Source organism: Ambystoma mexicanum, chromosome 1q (assembly GCF_040938575.1).
Source record: "Ambystoma mexicanum isolate Mex_15411 chromosome 1q, UKY_AmexF1_1, whole genome shotgun sequence".
NCBI classification, from domain to species: domain Eukaryota; kingdom Metazoa; phylum Chordata; class Amphibia; order Caudata; family Ambystomatidae; genus Ambystoma; species Ambystoma mexicanum.
The window spans coordinates 15,226,004-15,246,892 of NC_090922.1; the positions used below are offsets into that span (position 1 = coordinate 15,226,004).

General features: G+C 44.3%; 1 protein-coding gene across 3 annotated transcripts in view; it reads left to right on the forward strand.

Moving 5' to 3' along the window:
* The window catches only part of VANGL2 (VANGL planar cell polarity protein 2), a 903,169-nt gene that overhangs the window by 537,334 nt on the left and 344,946 nt on the right, over window positions 1-20,889 (forward strand). For all 3 annotated transcript variants that reach the window (XM_069635423.1, XM_069635422.1, XM_069635424.1), the window contains one exon: window positions 9,045-9,652. In XM_069635423.1, coding sequence (XP_069491524.1) covers window positions 9,045-9,652 — 608 coding nt within the window. The remainder of the gene's footprint in view (window positions 1-9,044; window positions 9,653-20,889) is intronic.

Genomic DNA, 20,889 nt, shown 5'->3' on the forward strand with positions numbered 1-20,889 from the left:
CCTCTCACCCCTTCATGACCCGCACGCACCGGCAAAGGACCAATCCCCAAATGGTTCACACCCCACCTGAAGTCTGTCAAAACTCATAACCACTCCCTCGAGTGTAAATGGTGAGCATCAAAGACTCCCTGTAGCAAATCCCTGTTCGCTTGCTATTACCGTAACCACAAAACCGAGATCTGAAAGGCCAAAAAGACCTACTATAATAAAAGAACCATAAACTGCCACAACAGTAGTAAAGAGCTCCACAGGGTCATCTCAGAATTCGTGAAGCCCACTTGCACCATTGCCCCTACCACGCCCACAAAACGCGCTTTGCGATCCTTCTCCCATCATTTCTACAGAACAGCACTTGACAGTACAGCCACCCTTATTACTAAAGTCTCCAACCTCACCCCCCTGCCAACTCCCCTTGCTCCCCCCCTTCTCACAGCGCCGACCTTCAACTCCTTCAAGCCGATCTCGAGTGAGGAATTCCTAAAACTACTGTCCAACAGCAGACCCTCCGAGTCTCCCCTTGGACCCTGACCGGCCCTCCTCCTCAAAGAAATGTTCTCCTCCACTTGTGCTGGAGAACAAGCTAGGTCAATTCTCAACGACTCCTTCACCTCAGGCTCCTTCCCAGACCCCTTCCAAGTTGCGCTCGTCAAACCCTTCGGAAAAAGGCAGGCCATCCAATTAAAGCCCATATCCAACACCAGATTCCTAGCGAAACTCATTGACAGCTCTGCCTACTCTCCGCTCAACCTTTTCGCCGAATCCAACAACCTACTAGAACCTGCTCAGTCTGGTTTCCGACCCTGCCATGCAACAGAAACCACCCTGTTCTTGATCTGGGACGACCTCAGTCACTGCAGGCTCTGAATGATGTGCTGCTCTGATTCTTCTTGATCTCTCAGCTGCCGACACCATTAACCACTCAACCCTACTCCACCGACTCCACTCGAGACCTGGCTGTCACTTGGATTGCCTCATTCCTTAGCAACAGAAAACAAATCACTACCCTCCCTCCCTTTACCTTCTCTGCTTGCCCAAAGAACACCGGAGTACCCCAAGGCGATTGCCTCTCTACGCTCCTGTTCAACCTTTACATGACCCAACTGCCAGAGATCATCCGCTCGCACAACCTCACCTGCTAAAATTACACCAACACCACCCAAATTATCCTGCGAATCCCTAAAATAAGCTGTGGTCACTCCCCTAGCAGCTTGCCTCGGTGATATTGACCAATTGATGACTGGAAACCACCTCTTTCTCAACCCAGGGAAAAATTAAATCGTGGTATGTGGCAAAACTGCTCTACTCCCTCGACCACACCCATGGCTACCCACCCTTGGCACTCCCCCGACCCCTCCCCACCAGCACAGTCAAAAACCTTCGATGCATATTGTACTCGGGCCTAACTCTGTCCCACCAGATTAATAATGTATCCAAATCCTACCACTACAACCTCAGGCTGCTGAGACGCATCTTACCTTATCTCTCCTTCTCCAACAGATTGACCTCTATTATGTCAATTGTTATGCCTACACTAGACGAATTCCATGTACCTAGGCGCTCCGTCATACCCACTGAATGAAAACATCAGAGCAAACTACTGCTTGCCCTGGGACGCAGAGGCCACATCTCGCCTGCTCTCCACACCCTCCACTGACTTCCTATTAGTCGAAGAGCCACTTTCAAAATCTTATGCATCACACTCCGAGCAATGCACAAGTCTGGCCCATCATACCTCCAAGAGAAAACCATACGCTACCGCCTATCACGCTCCCTAAGGTTAAGCATGGCACTCCTACTAAAGATCCCAGGCTCCAACTCAGCTAGACTGGAACGGTCAGCCTTTTCAAGCCTGGCACCAACTGTATGAAATTCACTACCTCCCCATATTAGTCACACTCAGGATTACATGGCCTTCCGCAAAGCGGTAAAAACATGGCTCTTCCCAAATCCATGAAAGTTCCGCTCATTGCCATAAACTAATCCAACCAAAGTTCAGTGAGGACAAAAACAAGCACTAACCTGAAACATAACACGTGAGCCATGGAATACCGCTAACCAATAATTTAACTCTCATCCCGGAAAAGCAGGACGGTCATGACACGGAAATCGGCCTGGAGACCGATACATTTCCTGCCTTTTGCAGCTAAAAGCTACACGCACCGAACTTAGCCTCCAAAGTATTGCTTGTGCTATAGTATCAATAAAGGTGACCTCAACCCAGGAATAGTAACTAACAACGCTGTGCCGGCAACTATGGAAGCAACTATGCTTGGCCAAATGCTCTCAAGAGATCATATATACCCAAGAAAGCACTCAACAACCCAGCCTAAAATTCTATATAGGAACCGGAAATAGGCCCCCAGAGGCCAACTCCAGAGTGAAATCCATTACCACGAAGCCAAAGTGCAGACTCCCCCGGTGCATCGAGCTCCGTAACAGCACATATAATGAAGCCACCCACCGGTAACCACATACTCATTCCTACCATTATGCTGCCCTCCAATTTACACCAACAAACAATAGAAAGCAGCTACACCGCTCAATCAATTTGGCCTAGCTACACACATACCTACATCGCTCATATAAAACCTCAACAACCTGGTAAAACGCAGCAATAACCCACGAAAATAATCAGCCTAGGAGAACACATAATCTCTTGCACATGCCCCACGGCAGCCAGAATGCAGACTCGGAGGCCACTCTCCATGGTGCGCATTTAACACTGATCTCTCACATCCACCGTGCTACACTTGGCACTAGAACACAGCCAACGTGCGCACTCCGCACTGGCTACACACATACCAAGTGCACCCAAGCACTATATGCTACATTACTCTCTCAACTGATACGAACCACAGTCCCCGAGAGCGCTCAACCCACAGCGCTTTGAGATCATACCAATGGTACATAAGGCGCTATACAAATGCACTATAACATAACCTTACATAGTGAGGCAACCATAAACTGTCTCATTTCTGGCTCCTCACAGTTCCCACAGATTGATTAATTATAATGTTGCGGTTTTATATAGAACCACTATCACCGGGAATCCAGATTCAGAGCACTTGGGAACTTATGCATATGATGAGGTGCTCAAAATCTATCAGCCTAGGGATTCGGACCTGAAAGGATTTCAATTTTGGGATTTCATTTAACTGTTTTAATCAAATCCATTATTCCCAAGTGGCAATGCGTTCATTGTTGCAGTGTCCTAGTGTTAAGCACGTTATGCCATTTGTTAAACCGGCATTGGAAGCACACTTTTGTATCTATGTATGGTGTTAGTGAATACTTTCTTTATGGTGGTTATTAATTTTATTTCAGGGGCATTATAACCATTAGTAATGTCACAGAGGGCTTCACAAGCTGCCAGAAATGAGGGTTATTATTGAACTGATATTGAGCAAATCAGATTCAGTGGATTGATTAGGATTGTGGCACACTAGGGGCTGTCCCTCTCTACTCTCCTCTGCGCTCCTTAACCCTAGGTTGGTTAGCTGGTGATCAGTAACCCATGTTATCTAAAAGCTAGTTATTGTGAGGGCCTGAAGGCCAAAGCCTTATCCATCTTTCTCCCTCTGGTACTTCCCAAGGGTACCTAACTGTAAAAGATATGCCCCAAATCTTCTGAATGGGAATATCAAGGGTCTGATTTGTGTGTACAAGACACCGTGGTCTTTAAACTGCCTCTTCTGCTTTCTCTCGTTCTCTCCTGTCCCTGATCTTACACGTCTTTGCTCCCTACTTCTCTCCCCCTCCTCACCTTCCATCCCCCTCTCCTGTCCCTTTGACGTTCTGCACGCTTACTGTAACTCCTCCTTGCTCGTTTACTGTATCCCCTATTTATTTATTTATTTTTATTGTTAGCATTTTTTCAGGGCACAAAGCCTAGAGGCATGTAGGCGCTAGTTACAGAAAGTGCATAGTACATTGGTAAAGTGCTTGATTATGTATATGATTACAGAATAAAATAGGTGAGTACAGTACTGGCAAAGCCACACTTCATGGTACAGGGGCTACATTAGACGGGCATAATAGTCAAAATCTGTGCGAATACAGGACTGGCTACATCAGGCATGCAGTTACTGTTCAGCAAAATGCAACATCAAGTATGCAGTCATAGGTAGTGCAGGTGTAGCATATGGGCGAGGTGTCCAGAAACGGCTGGGTACAGGTGGCATGGGTTGAGCAGTGCAAAGCTGTAGTCAAGCAGGTGTGTTGTGCATGTATTACTAAACATCCAGCACGTACAGTGCTAATATACACCTGAGAGGAAGGGCCTATCGTGGTTGAGGAAGTCGGGATTTGCATCGGATGTGCAATCCAGACTCCTCAACATGCCTTTTGACGGGTCTCACCTTTTTGGCAACAAGGCTGATGAAAGCCTTGATAAGTTGCAGACCTCAAAGGCGGCAGACCAATCTTTAGGTGAGATCCCGTCAATGGGCCCTCAGAACACAATGGTGCCAGTTCTCAGAAAACATGTCAGACCTACTACAGGTTCCAAGCAGGGTCGCACAGGCTCTCCTGTGCTGTGGACCTGCAAGGACAACATTCTGAAGGGAGAACACTTTTGGCAACCATGGCCGTAGATAACAGTAGTGATGGATGCCTCACTCATGGGGTGGAGAGCCCACACCAAAGATCTGACAATCGGAGGTAGTTGGTCTCCATCGGAGTCCAAACTACATATGAATCTTTTGGAGTTGAGGGCAATCATACTAGCGCTGAAGGCCTTTCTGCCCTATCTACGGGGAAAGAATGTCCTGATAATGATGAACAACACAGTGGCCATTGTTAGGGAGAATTCTCAGAAATGTGCTAATTCCTCTCTACCTTAGAGACCCCCCAGCAACTTTGCTGGATTTTGAGGACTGATTGATTTTTTCTTTTTATCTGGAGAGAGTGAGACCTTTTTTTCCACACACTCTCATGTATTTGAATGTGATTTTTCAACTGTTTCTTTTGGTTGTGGAGTCTGACAAACTCATAGGCATCATCTTTTACATCGTGTCACACATCACTTTCAGTGCAGTGGCACAGGGAAATCTTTCAGATTGCCCAAAGGTTTAAATACCTTTTCCTGGATAAACCACTGTTTCCAAGACTTTCTAGACCCAGCACACACTATCTTACAATAGGGTGCTGGAGCGCTTACTTAGTATCCCCTTTGTCTAGCTTTGCATGTAATATTTTTATGTTACCCTTTCCTCACTGAATGGCTGGTGGCAGTGGTTTTCTTTTAACTACTGTGGTGTGCATTTAACACGGGCTGCGTTCGGAGCTGCAGTAAAGCACCAAAGGGTGCCATTTTTGTCAGAATGGCCCCCGGTCGTCTATTTTCGCCATTTGGAAGGTCCCCCTTGAGATTTACTCTGCGCGCCAAACCAGGTTTGGTCCCTTTGTCCACTTTGACTTTGGCATGATTCACGAGTGAAGCCCACCTCTGGCTCCAGGGTGTCTGGTGGGGGCAGGAAGTGAGGGAGGTGCCCGACACTCCCTGGGCTTAGTCTCCTAGGAGACCCAAATGCACTCTGTGGTGATTGGCCGGCGGACTGGCCGGCAAAGACAGCCACCCTACTGAGTGACTGACAGCTGGGCTGGAATGAACGAGAGACACCTGCATAAAAGGCGAGGCTTTTTGGCTTGGAAGGCAGTCGACCACTGGACGAAGGAACCGAAGAAGAACTTGAAGAGGACGCCTGCTACAACTCCTGGACCATTTGTTTTCCTGGTGAAGCCCTGCTGCTGTGCTGAAACTCCCAATTCGTATCGACACAGAAGCCCCTGCAAGGACGACTTCTCCCCTTGAGTTGGTGGGACCAATCAACTTCAAAGTAAGCCACCTGGACATCCTCTTGGTTGAATTTCCACAGAGTTGCTGCTGGAAACCGTATAGCCAGGAAGAGGAACACCAGATTGTGTGCGTTGCTTTTAAACTGGCCAAGAGCTCCAGGAAGACCCTCTGAACTCCCAGGAAGCAGGACTGACCGAGCCTGAGCCACCTCAACAGAGTGCTGGACCCCAGATGCAAGGAAAGTCCAGCTCGACAGCCAGAAACCATGGTGTTGCTATTTGCGGTAGACACGAGGAGCTGAAACACAGAAGTGCCACTTGTTTGAAGATTGCTGGTTGCGGTAGGTGACCGACCCATTGCAGTGCAGGAGTCAACAGAAGTCCTCCCTCTTGTCCGCAAGACTGAGGCCCAGGAACTGTGGGATCTGCAGAGCTGCACAGGAACAGAATTCATCTGCTGCACTTTTCTTCAACCTGAAGGTACTGTAAAGTCTGAGAACTTACCTCTTGTCGTGTAACTGCACTTGTTCTCTGTTGGTGAGACTTGTCGTGGTTGCGCTGTAGAGTTGCTGACAGCAATTTAATCTTCTGGCAACTACAGCCCGCACAAAATATTGGCAAAAGGCGACTGACACAACAGATGATAGTTGTAGATTTTGCAAAGATTCTGTAAACGAAACTTTGAAACATCTCGTGTTATACTGTGATTATTTTTCAAATGAAAGGCAAAAATACATGCGAATGTATGTAAATCCTGCTGTTGACGATGACCCAGAATTGTTATGGATACAATGTATGTGGGGCTATAGGCAATCCTTGATTATCACATTGTACTATCTTTTGTTAATTATAGATTCGAATTTGGGGAAAAATGAAGCCCTAGAATGTTCGGACTAGAGGAATGGAGCCTTGTGGTCGATAATTGTAAAACGGGGGAAAATTGACTGATTTGTTGTGCTTTTGTTTGGTACTAGATAATGTATATAACATCTATATGGATATGATGGTTCTCATTCTATGAACCACTTGTAGTGGTGTATAGAGCCCTGTTCAATCGTGACATTGCCAGGGAATGTGAAAATAATCCGAGATCAGGATGCATTAACTAAGATATGAGTTCTAAGGGAGTGAAAACGCACTAGCTACTTGATACTGGCAAAATGAAACCAGTTTTCTTGTTTGGTATTGTACATAATTGAATTGTGTTTAAGGATGAACTGTGATCTTAAGAATTTTTACATTTTGTAATGCAAGTTTTGTAAAGATGTTCACATCAAAAACAACAATAAAATAAAACAATAAATCAGTTGCTGACAGCTTCTTTACCTCACAAGCCTAAACAGCTTGTGGTCCTACTTTAAATTCTCCTATCTACAAAGACTTTTAAAACATTGTGCAAGACGCTTTACCTACCTCTGAGAAGTGCTTCAGTTTCACCTAGACTTTTGCTCCATTGACTTTGGCTTAGCCTGGCTCCCTGAAGGACTCTTCTTCCCTCTGTGAATGTGTTTGGTCTTCCTTCCAGGAAAGGGTTAACTAACTTTGCATTAGAGGGGGTTTACAAAAGTACTTGCCTGCTTTGAGAAATATGTGTGACATTTCTTGTGTCCTCATAACCTTTCTCTTTGACAAACTCTTAAATCTGATGCAATATGCAAGAGTGATATATTAATGTCCCCAGGACCCTAACTATTAAAGTCACCTGAGGGTGTAGGTAGTGTTTGTGGCCATCCCAAAAGGGTACTTGCTGATTTAGAAATATTAAGAGTGTGCATTTTTGAAGTATATTTGAGTGTTACTGTTATATTGGCCCCTTCTGAAGAAGGCTTACTCTAACTGACTGATAAATTAATAATTGTTTATTCAAGAAACCTTGTGTGTAAGTGTTTATTTGAATACTTGTCACTGCGAATCTCTGTGGAACTCCCCTACAGCTCACATTGACCCCTCTTGAAATAATCCTGGCTGCTCAACACGCTACCAATTTGTGTAGTACAAGTTTATACCAAAGGATGGGTTCTTATTGCCAGGCGGTCCAGGTTGTTGTAGTGCTCCCAAAGGGTACTGCATACAATCTTGCCTAACAACCATGTACTACCTCAACAGTAGAGGAGGTGTATGGTCACTACTCTGTGCAGAGAGGCAATGCAGCTCTGGTACTGAGCAATTCAAGAAGGAATCTCTCTATCGTCAGTTCACCTAGCCAGAGAAGAGAACATGGCGGTGGACTCTCTGAGTAGGCAGAGCACAGTGTCCCATGAGTGGGAACTAGCATTGGAAGTCCTTCAAGAGATCTTCACCCTTTGGGGAACCCCTCAAGTGGATCTGTTTGCAACCATTGTCAACCGGAAGTGTGAACTGTACTGCTCCAGGAAATTCCTTCCGATGGAATCTCTAGGAGACGTGTTTGTAGTGGACTGGGAGTTTCCATTCCTGTACGCTTTCTTCCAAACCCTGTCGTTCCTCACGTGAACAGGAGGTTGAGAAAGTTCAGGAAACACATGATCCTAATTGCCCCGGATTGGGCCAGGAGGACGTGGTACCCGCACCTTCTGGACATGTTCATCTGCCCTCAATATGTCTTCCGCTGAGAGGACCTTCTCTCGCAAGAGGAGGGTCGAGTTCTCCATCCAGAGATCACAACATTCAGCCTTCGCGCATGGTTTCTGAGAGGCTGACATACCAAGGAGTGGGACCTCCTGGATGACGTAATGGAGATTTTGCTTTTGTATTTTCCCTGTTTACTCCCCATCTTACCTATTGTATAATAATGTGTTCCTGTTAAGCATTTCATGCAAGATTCCTTCTGCTTCTAAGCTCTGCAATAGCAGGCATTATTGTTACAGTTTAACAGTATTCTATTTTTAGACCACAGAAGCATGAAGGGTTCAGTCGGGATTCAAACTTGCAAACTACAAGCTGGCCCCATGTTTGAGCCAAACACTTAACCTTTAGATAACACTGTACATGTACCAAATTGTTTAATCAGTCCCACCCTGTGAAACACTCCATTACTATCCAGCTAGGTTTGCTATATATAATACCCTGTACAGACATTAATACATATAGACGCTTTATTTTGATAAGTGTATTTTAGTTAGACAATATCCGAGTACTAGTCTTGAGTACCTCAACCATAAGCGGATGGTGTCCCTATGTGTATAATATTGTGTTGGTTGTAAAATTGGAATTCTCATTTTGATGGATTGAGGATAATTCAATAATGACTTTCTTTTTGGTTTGGACAGGACGATAACTGGGGTGAAACGACGACCGTTGTGACTGGGACGTCGGAGCATAGCATCTCTCACGATGACATCACACGCATCACTAAAGACATGGAGGACAGTGCTCATTTGGATTGCTCCCGGCACCTGGGGGTTACACTAGGAGGTGCCTTAGCACTGCTTTCATTCTTCACGCCTGTTGCCTTTATGCTATTGCCACAGGTACTATGGCGTGAAGAGCTGGAGCCCTGTGGCACAGCCTGCGAAGGCCTCTTCATCTCAGTGGCCTTCAAGCTCCTCATCCTTCTTCTTGGCAGCTGGGCACTCTTCTTCCGTCATCCAAAGGCCTTCTTCCCCCGGGTGTTTGTCTTCCGAGCACTGCTGATGGTGCTTATCTTCTTGCTTGTTGTCTCCTATTGGCTCTTCTATGGTGTGCGCATCCTGGACTCAAAGGATCGAAATTACCAGGGAATTGTACAATATGCAGTATCACTGGTGGATGCCCTGCTCTTTGTGCATTACCTGGCTGTGGTGCTGCTGGAGCTACGACAGCTGCAACCGCAGTTCACAGTCAAGGTTGTGCGCTCAACAGATGGAGTCAGCCGTTTCTACAACATTGGACATCTCAGGTAATGGGAGGGGAAGGAAGGAGAAAGGAGTAAGGCATGGAGGTTTGAGATGTGCATCAATGTAGACACGAGTTAAATGCACTGCACAATGTTTTTTTGACAGTTTGCTAATCAAATGTTGTTTTGAAAGACCAGCGATCAACCTGTATAGGAAAGCCTCAATTAACTATTTTTGATCGCTGAATGGCTTCTCTCTCCCAAACTACGTACTAAATCCTGCTGTACGTCTTTAGAAGGTGGTTTCTGTGGAAGTATCACTGAATAAATTATGCTTTGTTGCATTCCACTGATTGCCCTTTCCCGCCACACCATATATGTCGATCGGTTTGTAATGTTGAGTTTTTCAAAATGATTTTGAAAACTAAATATGGAAATCCATTTGTGTTGCTATAAAGCAGTTTGTGCGTGGAAAGTGCAAACATTGTGCTTTCCTCTTTGGAATGTAGGTAACAAATGAGGTTAACAAACACAAAGCTGCAAAAATATAATGGTTGTCACACAGATTAGCTGCTTACCCATGCTTTTCTTAGATAGTTTTTTAATTTTTTTATTAAACTGCTTTAGGCACTATATAAGCAACCGTGCACTATGTTCTTGCAAAACATACAGTTAAACAAAAGGTTAAACACTATAATGCTATTTGACTTTCATATCCTATGTCTTCTATCGCACCCTATAACACAGATAATTTCAGCTGCCATCAGGCATACAAATAGTGATCAATGCCACATTCTAGCTAGTTGGTTAAAAATTACAGGAACTGTGCAAATAATTTTCAACTTTGCTTTCAAAAGGGCATCAAGATTGAAGAGAAGCTAAGAGAATATTTAAAACATGTATATCTGCACAGGAAAATATTTAGTGTCCTTCCAAGATGATGTTTTGCTTCTGGTTTTGCATGATCTTACTGAAAGGTAACGTTTTTCAACTGGATGATGATTCTGTAAAAGATTACAATCTACTGTGGTGGACCAGAAGGAGGAGACAGACTCTCGAAGGACATTTGCAAGGTGCATTGATTACATAATAGTATGAAGGACTAATGACACCTATCACTATGGGGTTTTCATACCTATATGAATAACTAAGGCGTCAGTTGTCTGTGAATGTCCAAAAAGAATATGACGCTGTCCAAATGTTAATGCAAACTGACCCTACCACTAAGGTCAGGAGACCTTATTCATCCTCTGGTTTGCTTCCTTGTCAACACATAATTTTCAAACAGTCTTTTGTGACTTTTCTTATAAGGTTATGTGACATCACTCAGACTCTGAACAGTACTTTCCGCTTTAGAAATGGCTTTCCTTGACTCTTCTATAATCTTTAGTTCATTTTTAAGGGGCTTTGCATAAGCTGGTGAAATATAGTTTCCTGGGTAATTCTGTTATCCTGGAGACTTCTAGTTCAACCCTTCCTGGTCTGTTTTTTTTGTAGTTGCCTTATCATAGATGCTTCTCTGGCTTTCAGTTTATCATGTTCTTTCTCTTACATTCCATTCTTGGACTTTTGTCCCGGCATTAACTTTCCCTTCTTCCCAGGGTAGTAGTGTCCTTGTCATATTAGTCTTCTTCTCGAGGATTGTCTATTTTCTTCCTTTTCAGTAAGGCAGTTCAAGTTTCTTAACTGTACTCCCACGCCAGCCTCCCTTCTACTTAGATGAGTTTCTCCTAGTATTTCAATTCTGCCAATCTCCTTCCGAGATACGTTTATTCTCTTTCTTTCATTAGAGCAGTTAAAGTTTCTTGGCTTTGTTGCCAAGCTTTTTTCCCTTCTGCTGGGACGAGTTTTTATCAGCATATAATAAGTGCCTTTTGCTTTACTGTTCCTCCCGTGTTCCCTGTTACCTTCTGTACTGTTAGACAACGTCACCGGGATTCTTGTGTGCTTGGGACCTTGTTTGGTTTTCTGTCTCACGTTCTGCTTGCTTTCGCCGGCGTCCTGGCCGTATGGCTATTGTTCCTTCTCACGGCTTCTCACTATCTTTACTGGAAGCCGTGCCGCTTGCTGCGGCTTCTCCCAGGTGATGTCGACCTAGTTGTCATGCCACCACCGGATCTCCAACTCCAGTCTCTCCTGTTTTCTGCTTCTACCCGCACACCATACTTCCAGGATTTGCTTTGCTGGTTCCAGGCAACTTTGGATTTTGTGGGCTCCATGTCCTTCTACGGCTCTGCCTCCTGCTGGTATTATGCTACCAGGAGACCGCCCCTGCGTCACTATGCGTTTCTGACTCCTTCCTCTGTTTGACGAGTACTCCTTTTTTTTCTGTTTATTTTGATTAATTTTACTAATGAATAAATACAGAATATAATACGCAGTTGACCATTATAAGGCTTATCAATTAAACAATCCAAGATAAATATGTAAGTGGAGTGCATCAAGGTTACAATAAATGCAGAATGCACTTAAATGTAATTGGCAAAACTCTACAATAAGAACTTACTGGAGCAATAGATGAGATATATAAATCCAAAAGAATTACAGGAACACAAAAGAAGAATAAACTGTACGGGATAATACAAGATGCAAGAGGAAAGGGAGAATCAAATGGAACTAAAACCGAATCAATAATTTAAAAGAATCTCTTGCGGTGCATTAAGATATTCAATCAGTGAACTCCACTTTTGATTATATTTATGGATATCAATTATGGAAGTGGCACACCCTTTTTCTATTCTGTGAATGTAACATGCAAAATTCCACCAAGTAGCATAGGTTAAGCGTGAGTGACAGTGGTCTGCCGAGGTCCGCTGAGGCTGCAAGCAGCTGGACCGCAGAGTTTCTTTCTTCGCCAGGGACAGTTTTTGGATTGATCGAGTAGCATCGAGGTACACATTCGATTCCCATGACTCATCTAATCTCTACTCCAGTGCTGCCCGCTATATTTGAGGAACAGCGTGACTGCTGACGCTATTGTGAAGGGTCCTGCCTAAGTTACGCTCCCCTGTTTCCTTTTGGATATAAAACTGACATAACCCAACATATACTGCTCTATAACGCACCGTTTCGCATTGGTCTCTACTTACCCCAGCCCTTACTTGCCACTTTATTTATTCGTATTTTTAAAGTGCACATCAGCCCAGGGGCATTGTGGCGCTGTTGCAGATTAGGACATCATAGCTGGTTACAGAGAAAGGCATAGTGGTTACATGGAGATTTGCATTCTAGGAGCATATTTTGGTTACATACACTTGCATTACAGACTTATTGCATTACAGTACAGCTAGGGGTCGGAGGGGGTGAGGGCAAGGGTAGGGGTTATGTGAATAGTGTAGTTTTAAGGGATTTACGAAAGGAGCACAGAGAAGGTTCTGCTCCGAGTGAGTTGGGAAGGGCGTTCCAGAGCTTAGGTGCTATGTAGGGGAAGCCAATGCTGCCGGCTTTGGCTCTTCTTATAGTGGGTATTCGGAGTTGGTTAGCATGGTGGCTTCTTTTAGGACGGAGGGATGAATTCTTGGTTATAGTTTCTCATAAGTAGGATGGTGCTGTGAGATTGATGCATTTATGTGTGAGGGTGAGTATTTTGAAATTGATTCTTTCTTTAACTGGAAGCCAGTATGCGTTTCTTCTGGCCTGTGTTACATGGTCAAATTTGGGGATGTGCAGTGCGGCGTGGAGTGTTATTTTGTACTATTTAGAGCCTGTTTAAGTTTTTGGTTGAAGTGCCAGCTAGGAGGGTGTTGCAGTAGTCTGGTCTGGCTCCTATTGTGGCTCTGGCGATGGAGAGGCAGTTTGGAGAGGTAAGGTAAGGTTTTTATGTTAGTGTTGTCAATGGTGATATGTGAGTATTCAGGGCTGAGTTTGGATAGAATTTCCTTGGGCGCTAGGATGATCTCGGTTTTATCACCGTTTAAACAAAGACCATTAATAGCCATCCAAGTTTGGATGGTGGCATATAGCTTAAGGAGAGCTTCTGTGTCTTGGACATAATCTCTGGTGAGGGGGAGGAAGACTTGCGTGTCGTCGGCATAGTTTGTGTAAGCTATGCCAAGTGCGTCGAGTAATTCAGAGGCTTGGTGAAAAGGTTAGAGGGTAGGTGCGGTGCATGACCCTTGTGGGACTCCACAATTAATGGTGGTAGGGGGTGCTTTGGCCTGGTCTGAGTACACCTTCATGGCCCTTCCTTGTAAGAATGGAGTTATCCAAGTGGTTGCCTTGTGAGAGAAGTGTGCTGCATTGAATGGGTTAGAGGTGAGGATGTTATGGTCCACAAGATGAAACGCGGCGGAACGATCGAGCCGGAGCAGGAGGACAGGTTTGCCTGTGTCCATTATTTTGGTAATTTGATTCTTTAAGTCTAAGAGGGCGGTTCCCATGGCCCTTACGGAAACCGGATTGTCTTCTGCCTAAGATGGCATTAGCTTCCAGGTAGTGCTGGATTTGGTTTTGGGCGGCTTTGTCTAAGATTTTGAGGAGGAAGGGGACGGTGGTGATGGGGCGATAGTTATTGGAGGAGGCTGGGTCAAGGGAGGTTTTTTTTTTAGGAGCGGGCAAACCGAGGCTTCTTTTAGGCATTGTGGTACGATTCTAGATGAGAATGAGGCATTGATGAATGCTGTGATGATGGGGGCGAGTGACTGCGCATTCTTTGATGATCGTAGGTGGGCAGACATCCCCTTTGCAAGTGGATGGTTTGATGTTTTTGAGAAGGTCAGAGACTTCGAGTTCTGTGACTTCTCTGAAGGCGAAAAGGGGTGTTTGCAGGTGAGGATTGTGAGAGGAGAGTGTGGGAGGACTGTCTTGGTTGTGGAGAGCCTTACGCTGTGATGCTATTTTTATCTTGGAGCGTTTTAACTTTGTTGATGAGGGCAGTCTGGATGCCTGTGCACCATGCTTCATCCCTGATGATTTCATCAGGGCTGGAAGCGTGTGTGGTAAGTTCTTTGAATATAGAGAATATTTCTCTTGATTTGCAGTTGGCTTTAGAGATTCTTTGGTTATAGGATTCGGATTTAGCTCAAAATCTCTTTTTTGTAAATCAATGAGATCTCTTTGAATTTGTTGAGAGATGATTGGTTAGGCGCTGATTGCCACTTAGTTAGAGCTTTACGTTTCTTGGTGTGGAGGGCTGATGGCTCTTATGTGAACCAAGAGTTAGAGTGCCTAGATTTTTTCTTTTTTTTTCTTCCACTTGCCACTCTTGCACCACATTGAGTTCCTCTATGAATAAGTATGGTCTGCGGAGTCAGGGGTGTTCCCCATTCACTCAACCCTTATGGACTTGCATGACCTGGATAGTGAACGATTGGACAAGGGCCAGTCAACAGGACCAAGTCTGTCTGCAAGGGGAGGAGGTGTCCCGACATAAGTCACAGCCGAGGCCACCCTTACTTCTAGGACAATCCAGCCTTTGTATACGAACAGTACACATTTCCTCTTCAATTGCCATGTCCAGTCGATGTCTTTTCTTCCTCCCATAACGATTATGCTGTTCCACGCGTCAACTCCTAAAGGATTTGTATCTCCAGATAATCTTCCAAAATCAGCATCGCCTGTAATACCTGTGCACTCAAATCGCACAGAAGTGTTTTACTTCAGTGACACCCAGCAAGACAAACACGATGATAAAAATAATGTGTCGAGGTTGCTTGGAATAACGGGCGAGCCACCTCATCCCTCAACAACAGCTTGTAATAAACCCAATGATTCATTCTTAGCCCTTCTCTCTGTAAGCAGAGACCTCCTTAAGGAAATTTCAGACTTGGAATTAGCCTCATATTATGGCCACTTCGAGGCGTGGGTCATGGAAAAAACAGACTGCAAAGGAGGACGGCTCCTCAAGACCACTTCTGATAAGCCCCTTAGGTCATTCCACCCTAAACCTGGCCCTGGAGTCTTCAAACTTCACTGCTATACCCGCAAGAGGTTCTAGGTTGAATCTGGATGCATGTACCAGGTCTGACTCTGTTCTAGAGGTTAGGATTGGGGCTGAAGTCGAGACCTGTGCAGGAGCAGGAACAGAAATTGCTAATTGTACACCTTTTCTGGCTCCAGTCCCTTCATCCAGTTCGCAAAGTAATAAAGAATTGGCCTGCAATAGCTTGGAACCCCAACATTGCGGCGGTGGCCTTTACTTGACCCTCTACTGGGGGTGTGCAATACAGCTGGGTCGGCTGAGGGTGCCGATCGATGTACTAACATAAACATTGCCTTGACTACTTAACTACCAGGGAACCGTAGGAAATGCTTTGTGCACGCAATCATGCCTGCTGAATGATCCAAATGCCAAATTTGCATTTGTGGAGGGCTTCCTAAAAGGGAACACTTGAAATATGACCAAAGACAGGGCCGGGATGGATGCCACAGTTTAAACTGATTTTGGTTTGGAGAATAATTTAGATCCATACCTGAAGGGCATACTGATCGACGAGGAGACTCCTCTGAACTCGCTCACATTTGTGAACTGGAGTTTTTTAGAGGATTGCCAACTGTGTGCAGCTGTGTCATCACCGTTGCACCCGAGTATGGTGAAGGCAGCGGAGGAGTTGATGGCTAAGTGTGAAGTGAGATATGAGGTTGTGTTCGAGGATGCAGCTAACCGCTCAGTGCAGGAGGCAAACTTCCGGATATTTAAACGGAACGAATCAGGTAGGGGCAAGAAGGCCACGCTCGGAGCAGACAATGGACAGAAAGTCAAAAAAATAAAAAAGCGCAACAAAAAACACATTGAAGCGATAATGGACATTTTTGTGCAACCTCTCAAACCCATTCACGCACACACAGGCAGCAACTTCTAATACACCCCATGACGCCTCAGGGGTGACAGAAAAAAAGACGCCCTCCTCCCAAACTCCTGATTCAACTGACACTGGAGAAAGACACCAGGGTTGATCTCCCCCCCACCCCCACCCCTGCTGATGCAGAAGGGACTACCTGTGTAGAGCCGCAAGCTACTATTATTGGCCAAAGAGAGGTCCTCTACATTGCTAGCTAGACACAGCTGCACACCCGGAAAAACATGGTTGAAAGTATGGAGTCACCGTCGGAAGATACAATTGTAACTGGCCCAGTAAGGACTCTCTCAGCTGAAACCTTTACTTATGTTCTATTCATTTTAATTTAATGTGATATAGTTTATAAGCTTTTCACATAAACTTTATCTACATTTTTTAACACATTGTCCAAGCTTATAGTAATAAAATGACAACTATATTAATATATTATGTATATAGAAAACCATTCACAGACAAATATATAAATACATATCTCATATACACATAGTTATCAGTGAGGTAAAATAACATCATAAAACAAGAACATATTTCATAATTATATTTACACATAACCAAATAACATTATAATCCTTTCAATTTTATTTCAAATTTTTCTGTTTCTATTTTTTTTTATAATAAAGGCTTTATTTGGTTCAACTATAAAGAAAAACCTTTTGCCTTAAAATAGCCATTTAAAACCATAAACATAACTAGATTCATATAAAAGATCAAAATGAAAGGAGGAGAGATAAAATAAGCAAAAAAGAGATGAGAAATTGAAAAATGAAAAAAACGAGGCAAATTCTTGAGTCATTTAGGCCCATTTTTTGATTGGGTCCACAGGGCCTCCCTTGGCCTCTCCTCCTTGCTTTAGGCCAGGCTTGATTCTCGAAGATTTCAATCAGCAGTTTAACCAATGCCAGAATGAGTGAAATGTGGCTCCCCCTTAATAGTTCCAGCCACCAATCCTCTGCTGTCGTTCCGACATAGTTCTTAGTTAATCTTTTCATAAATTGCCTTCTTTTGTCCTCCATTATTGGGCAGAATAGATCCAAATGCTTCAATGTCTCGATGCTGCCCTCAAGCCGGCATAAACTGGATACGGGTTTAAAGGGGGCTTTTGCCCTAACACTGAGCAACTCTCCAGTTGGCAGTAAATTATATCTAAATCTGAGATAATAATCACTAAAGTACAAGTTTGGGAATTGTTCAAGGTATTTTGGGAGTGTTTTCAGCTTCGTCGACTCCAGGCCTAGTCTTCCAAACAATTTCAGCCCTTTTCTTTCTTCTTGAGTTTAGCTGGATTCTCTATTATGGATTGATCGCTTTCTCCCAAGTTGACAATGATCGCTTGGTAAATCAATTGCCATTTGAGTAGTGTGGCTTCTTTGTTATTATTTGTTTCTTTTAGAATTCTGAATCCTCCACTATCTGCAGCAGTTAAGTATTTCCTGTATAGTGCAAGCGACTTCCAGGTGATTATTGTCTTCATAGCCGTTAACCCAAGCTCCATACGAATGGAATTCTCAGCACTCTTTTCCCAAAAATTCCTATAACTGACCAGTTTTCTAAACGGAAGTAAAATAGTTTCAGCACCGTGCGTTAATATTGGCAATGCTTTCGTCCGATAAAAATCAATAAGAGGCCTCATTGTGAAGCTGCAGTACTTTTTCATCAGCAGCCGACCTTGATTGGCAAGGGTTGTTGCCGTAGATTTGAAAACATCAAGCCTAAGTCTATCAATTGAGCTTGTGTTGAGGCATACCCCCAAGTAAGTAAATGCAGATACTTGTGGGATACGTTTCCCTTCTAGGTGCCATGTATTACGTTTTTTCCTGAGGGCTCCTGAATTATTGTCGAAGACCATCATTCTTGATTTTGATGGGTTCATTTTTAAGCCATTGAACTCTATGTATTTAAGGAGCGCCTCCAGTTGGCGTTGTAGCCCCACCATAGTCTGGTCCAGTAGGACCACATCGTCGGCATAGAGCAAACAGCCTGTTTTGATGCCACCAATGTTTGGAGGGAAACATTTTATGCCAGTAAATGCAGTGTCTATGTCCGAAATAAACAAATTGAATAGGTCCGGGGCGAGGGTGCACCCTTGTTTCAGTCCTCGGTTTGCTTTTGATGGATTTTGACAACAAACCGGACCTATCCAGTCTTACTTGTATAGATGTACCTGAATACAATTCTTGGACGGGGTCCAAAATGTTATTTGGACAGTCCCACTGCTTCATTTTGGCCCATAACCTGTGGTGATTGACAGTATCAAAGTCTTCAATGAGCTCAACAAAAGCGGCATAGATTTTTTTCCCTTTGTTGCGCTCAGCTTGTGCTTTTAAAATGTCTATCACAAAGATGTTAAGGGAGGTTCCTACTCCCTTTCATAAACCTGTTCTGCCAAATATCTCGATGGTTAGTATCCTTACTCCACTTTCCCACAGACTTCAGTACAAAAGAAGCAAACGCCTTACACACAACATCCAGCAATGCTATGGGCCGGTAGTTGCTTGGGACTAACCTTGAGCCCTTTTTGAAGATCGAGATAATGATCTGGGTCTTCCATGATGCTGGAACTTTTTGATTTTGATGTGGGCGAGCAGAGACATTAAGTTTCTCGACAATTGGGTCACGTCAGCCTTCAGCATTGTTTGACAGGCCATCAGGCCCCTGCGCTCTGGATCCATTCAACTTATCTATAGTATTTTTGATTGTCTGATAATTAATATTGGGATGGTTCCAGTCACTGTAAGTGATGGTGACGGAACATCCAAGCAGTCTGGGTCAAAACATTTGAAAAGTAAAGTCCAGCTTTCCGATGTTATAGGGTTAGACACCAGAAGCTCTTGCGGGGCGTCAAGGTTATTAATGGTACACTATATTTCAGAGGTGTTCTTCGACCTGATTTTATGAAGCATGGATTTGGCGTCCAGCCTAACGATAGCTCGTTGATGATGATCCCGCCAATTTCTATACTGTTGCTTGGTTGTTTAAATTTTTAAATAAGCTCTGTGGATATGGCTTATTATTTAGTGACCGTATCAGGGAAGCCATTTGTTTCTTTTTTTTCTCCAGGTGACCACATCAAAAGTGTGGCGATGGAGAAAGCCAGGTTTATTTCTGTTCCCACTTTTAATTTGAAAGACTATATAGTCAACAGGGCCTGGTGTTTGGTTTTGGGCATTAGTTTGTATGGCCTCTTGGAGATTGACTGCTAATTTCGGCAAGAGGGCTGGCCTAACCCTCAGTCTATTACGTCCAGGCATCACTTTGGGGTTTCCACTGTAATGGACATGCTTCGGCGGTTGTGATCTCTTTGTGATTTCACTTTCATGGTCATCATGATTTGGTATGTTAAGATGTGATACACACATGTAGTCGATTATCTGGCCCCCCCCCCCTCCATGTTGCAGTTCCCAACATTGTTCCCGTGCTGTCATCAGTCAAGATTTGTATATGCCTAGATGTAGCTGCCCTTCTCCATTCTTCTACCCTGCTTCCCCCCCCCCCCCGCTGCCGAGCCTACTTCTGGAGTCTGTCCTGATACATTCTGGTTTCACCATCTCTGTCTTGTGGCCAATGCTGGATTGATTAACGGTGCATCACCCTTTCTCAACTCTCATGCTGGACTTCCTTTGCATCTTGTACTCATGGTGGCCCTGAAACATGCTGTTCCCATCTTCATCTTGTATCCTGGCTTGCAACATTATGCGTTACGGACCTCTGCAATTGTATTCGCTCTCCCCTCTTGCTTCTCCACTTTATTTGACTGCTTACTCTGTTCTCTCCTCCTCCTCCTCCCCTTCTCCCATTACTTTATTCTATGCACTTACTCTATCAGAATTGTCCCTGGACCTAGTATGATAGCAACCTCGTCTGTCTCCTCCCCCCCCTCCCCTTACTTGTTTTTTCCCAACCCCGCCCCTCTGGCACTATCTGAAATTTCGTCAGGCCTAGTACGATAGTTGCTTGTTTTGTTCCTCCCCTCCCTTTCTGCACCCCTCTCCCTAACCTTTTGTTTTTCACCGGCTCTACCAGAAATGTCATCCGGCCTAGTACGGTAGTCGCGTGTCAGTTTCTATTTCCTTCCCACTCTCCCCTTCCCTTCCTTATCTATATCTTAGCTCTTGCACTATCTGAAATGTCGTCAGGCCGAGTGCGATAGTTAGTTTTACATCCTTACTGTTCATGGCCTGTAAGAATGTCATTGTATTTTCCCTTGTTCAAAACATATTCGGTATAGGCGCTATAAAAATAAACACATATATCGTATCATATCATGATATGCCTCTTCTTCTTGCAGTCGTAATTTTCACCGGGTCTTAGTCGCTATCATATCCTTCATTGTTCCAGCAGTGTGCGTTCAGATCTCCACAGAGGATTAATAATAAAATAATAATAATTTCGCATTCATGTAGCGCTACGAACCCTCAGGTATCTGAGTGCTGCTTATTATTACCCACGTTGTGTGGTGCTCATTTATCGACCTCGGAAGGATGAAAGGCTGAGTTTGGCCCTGCC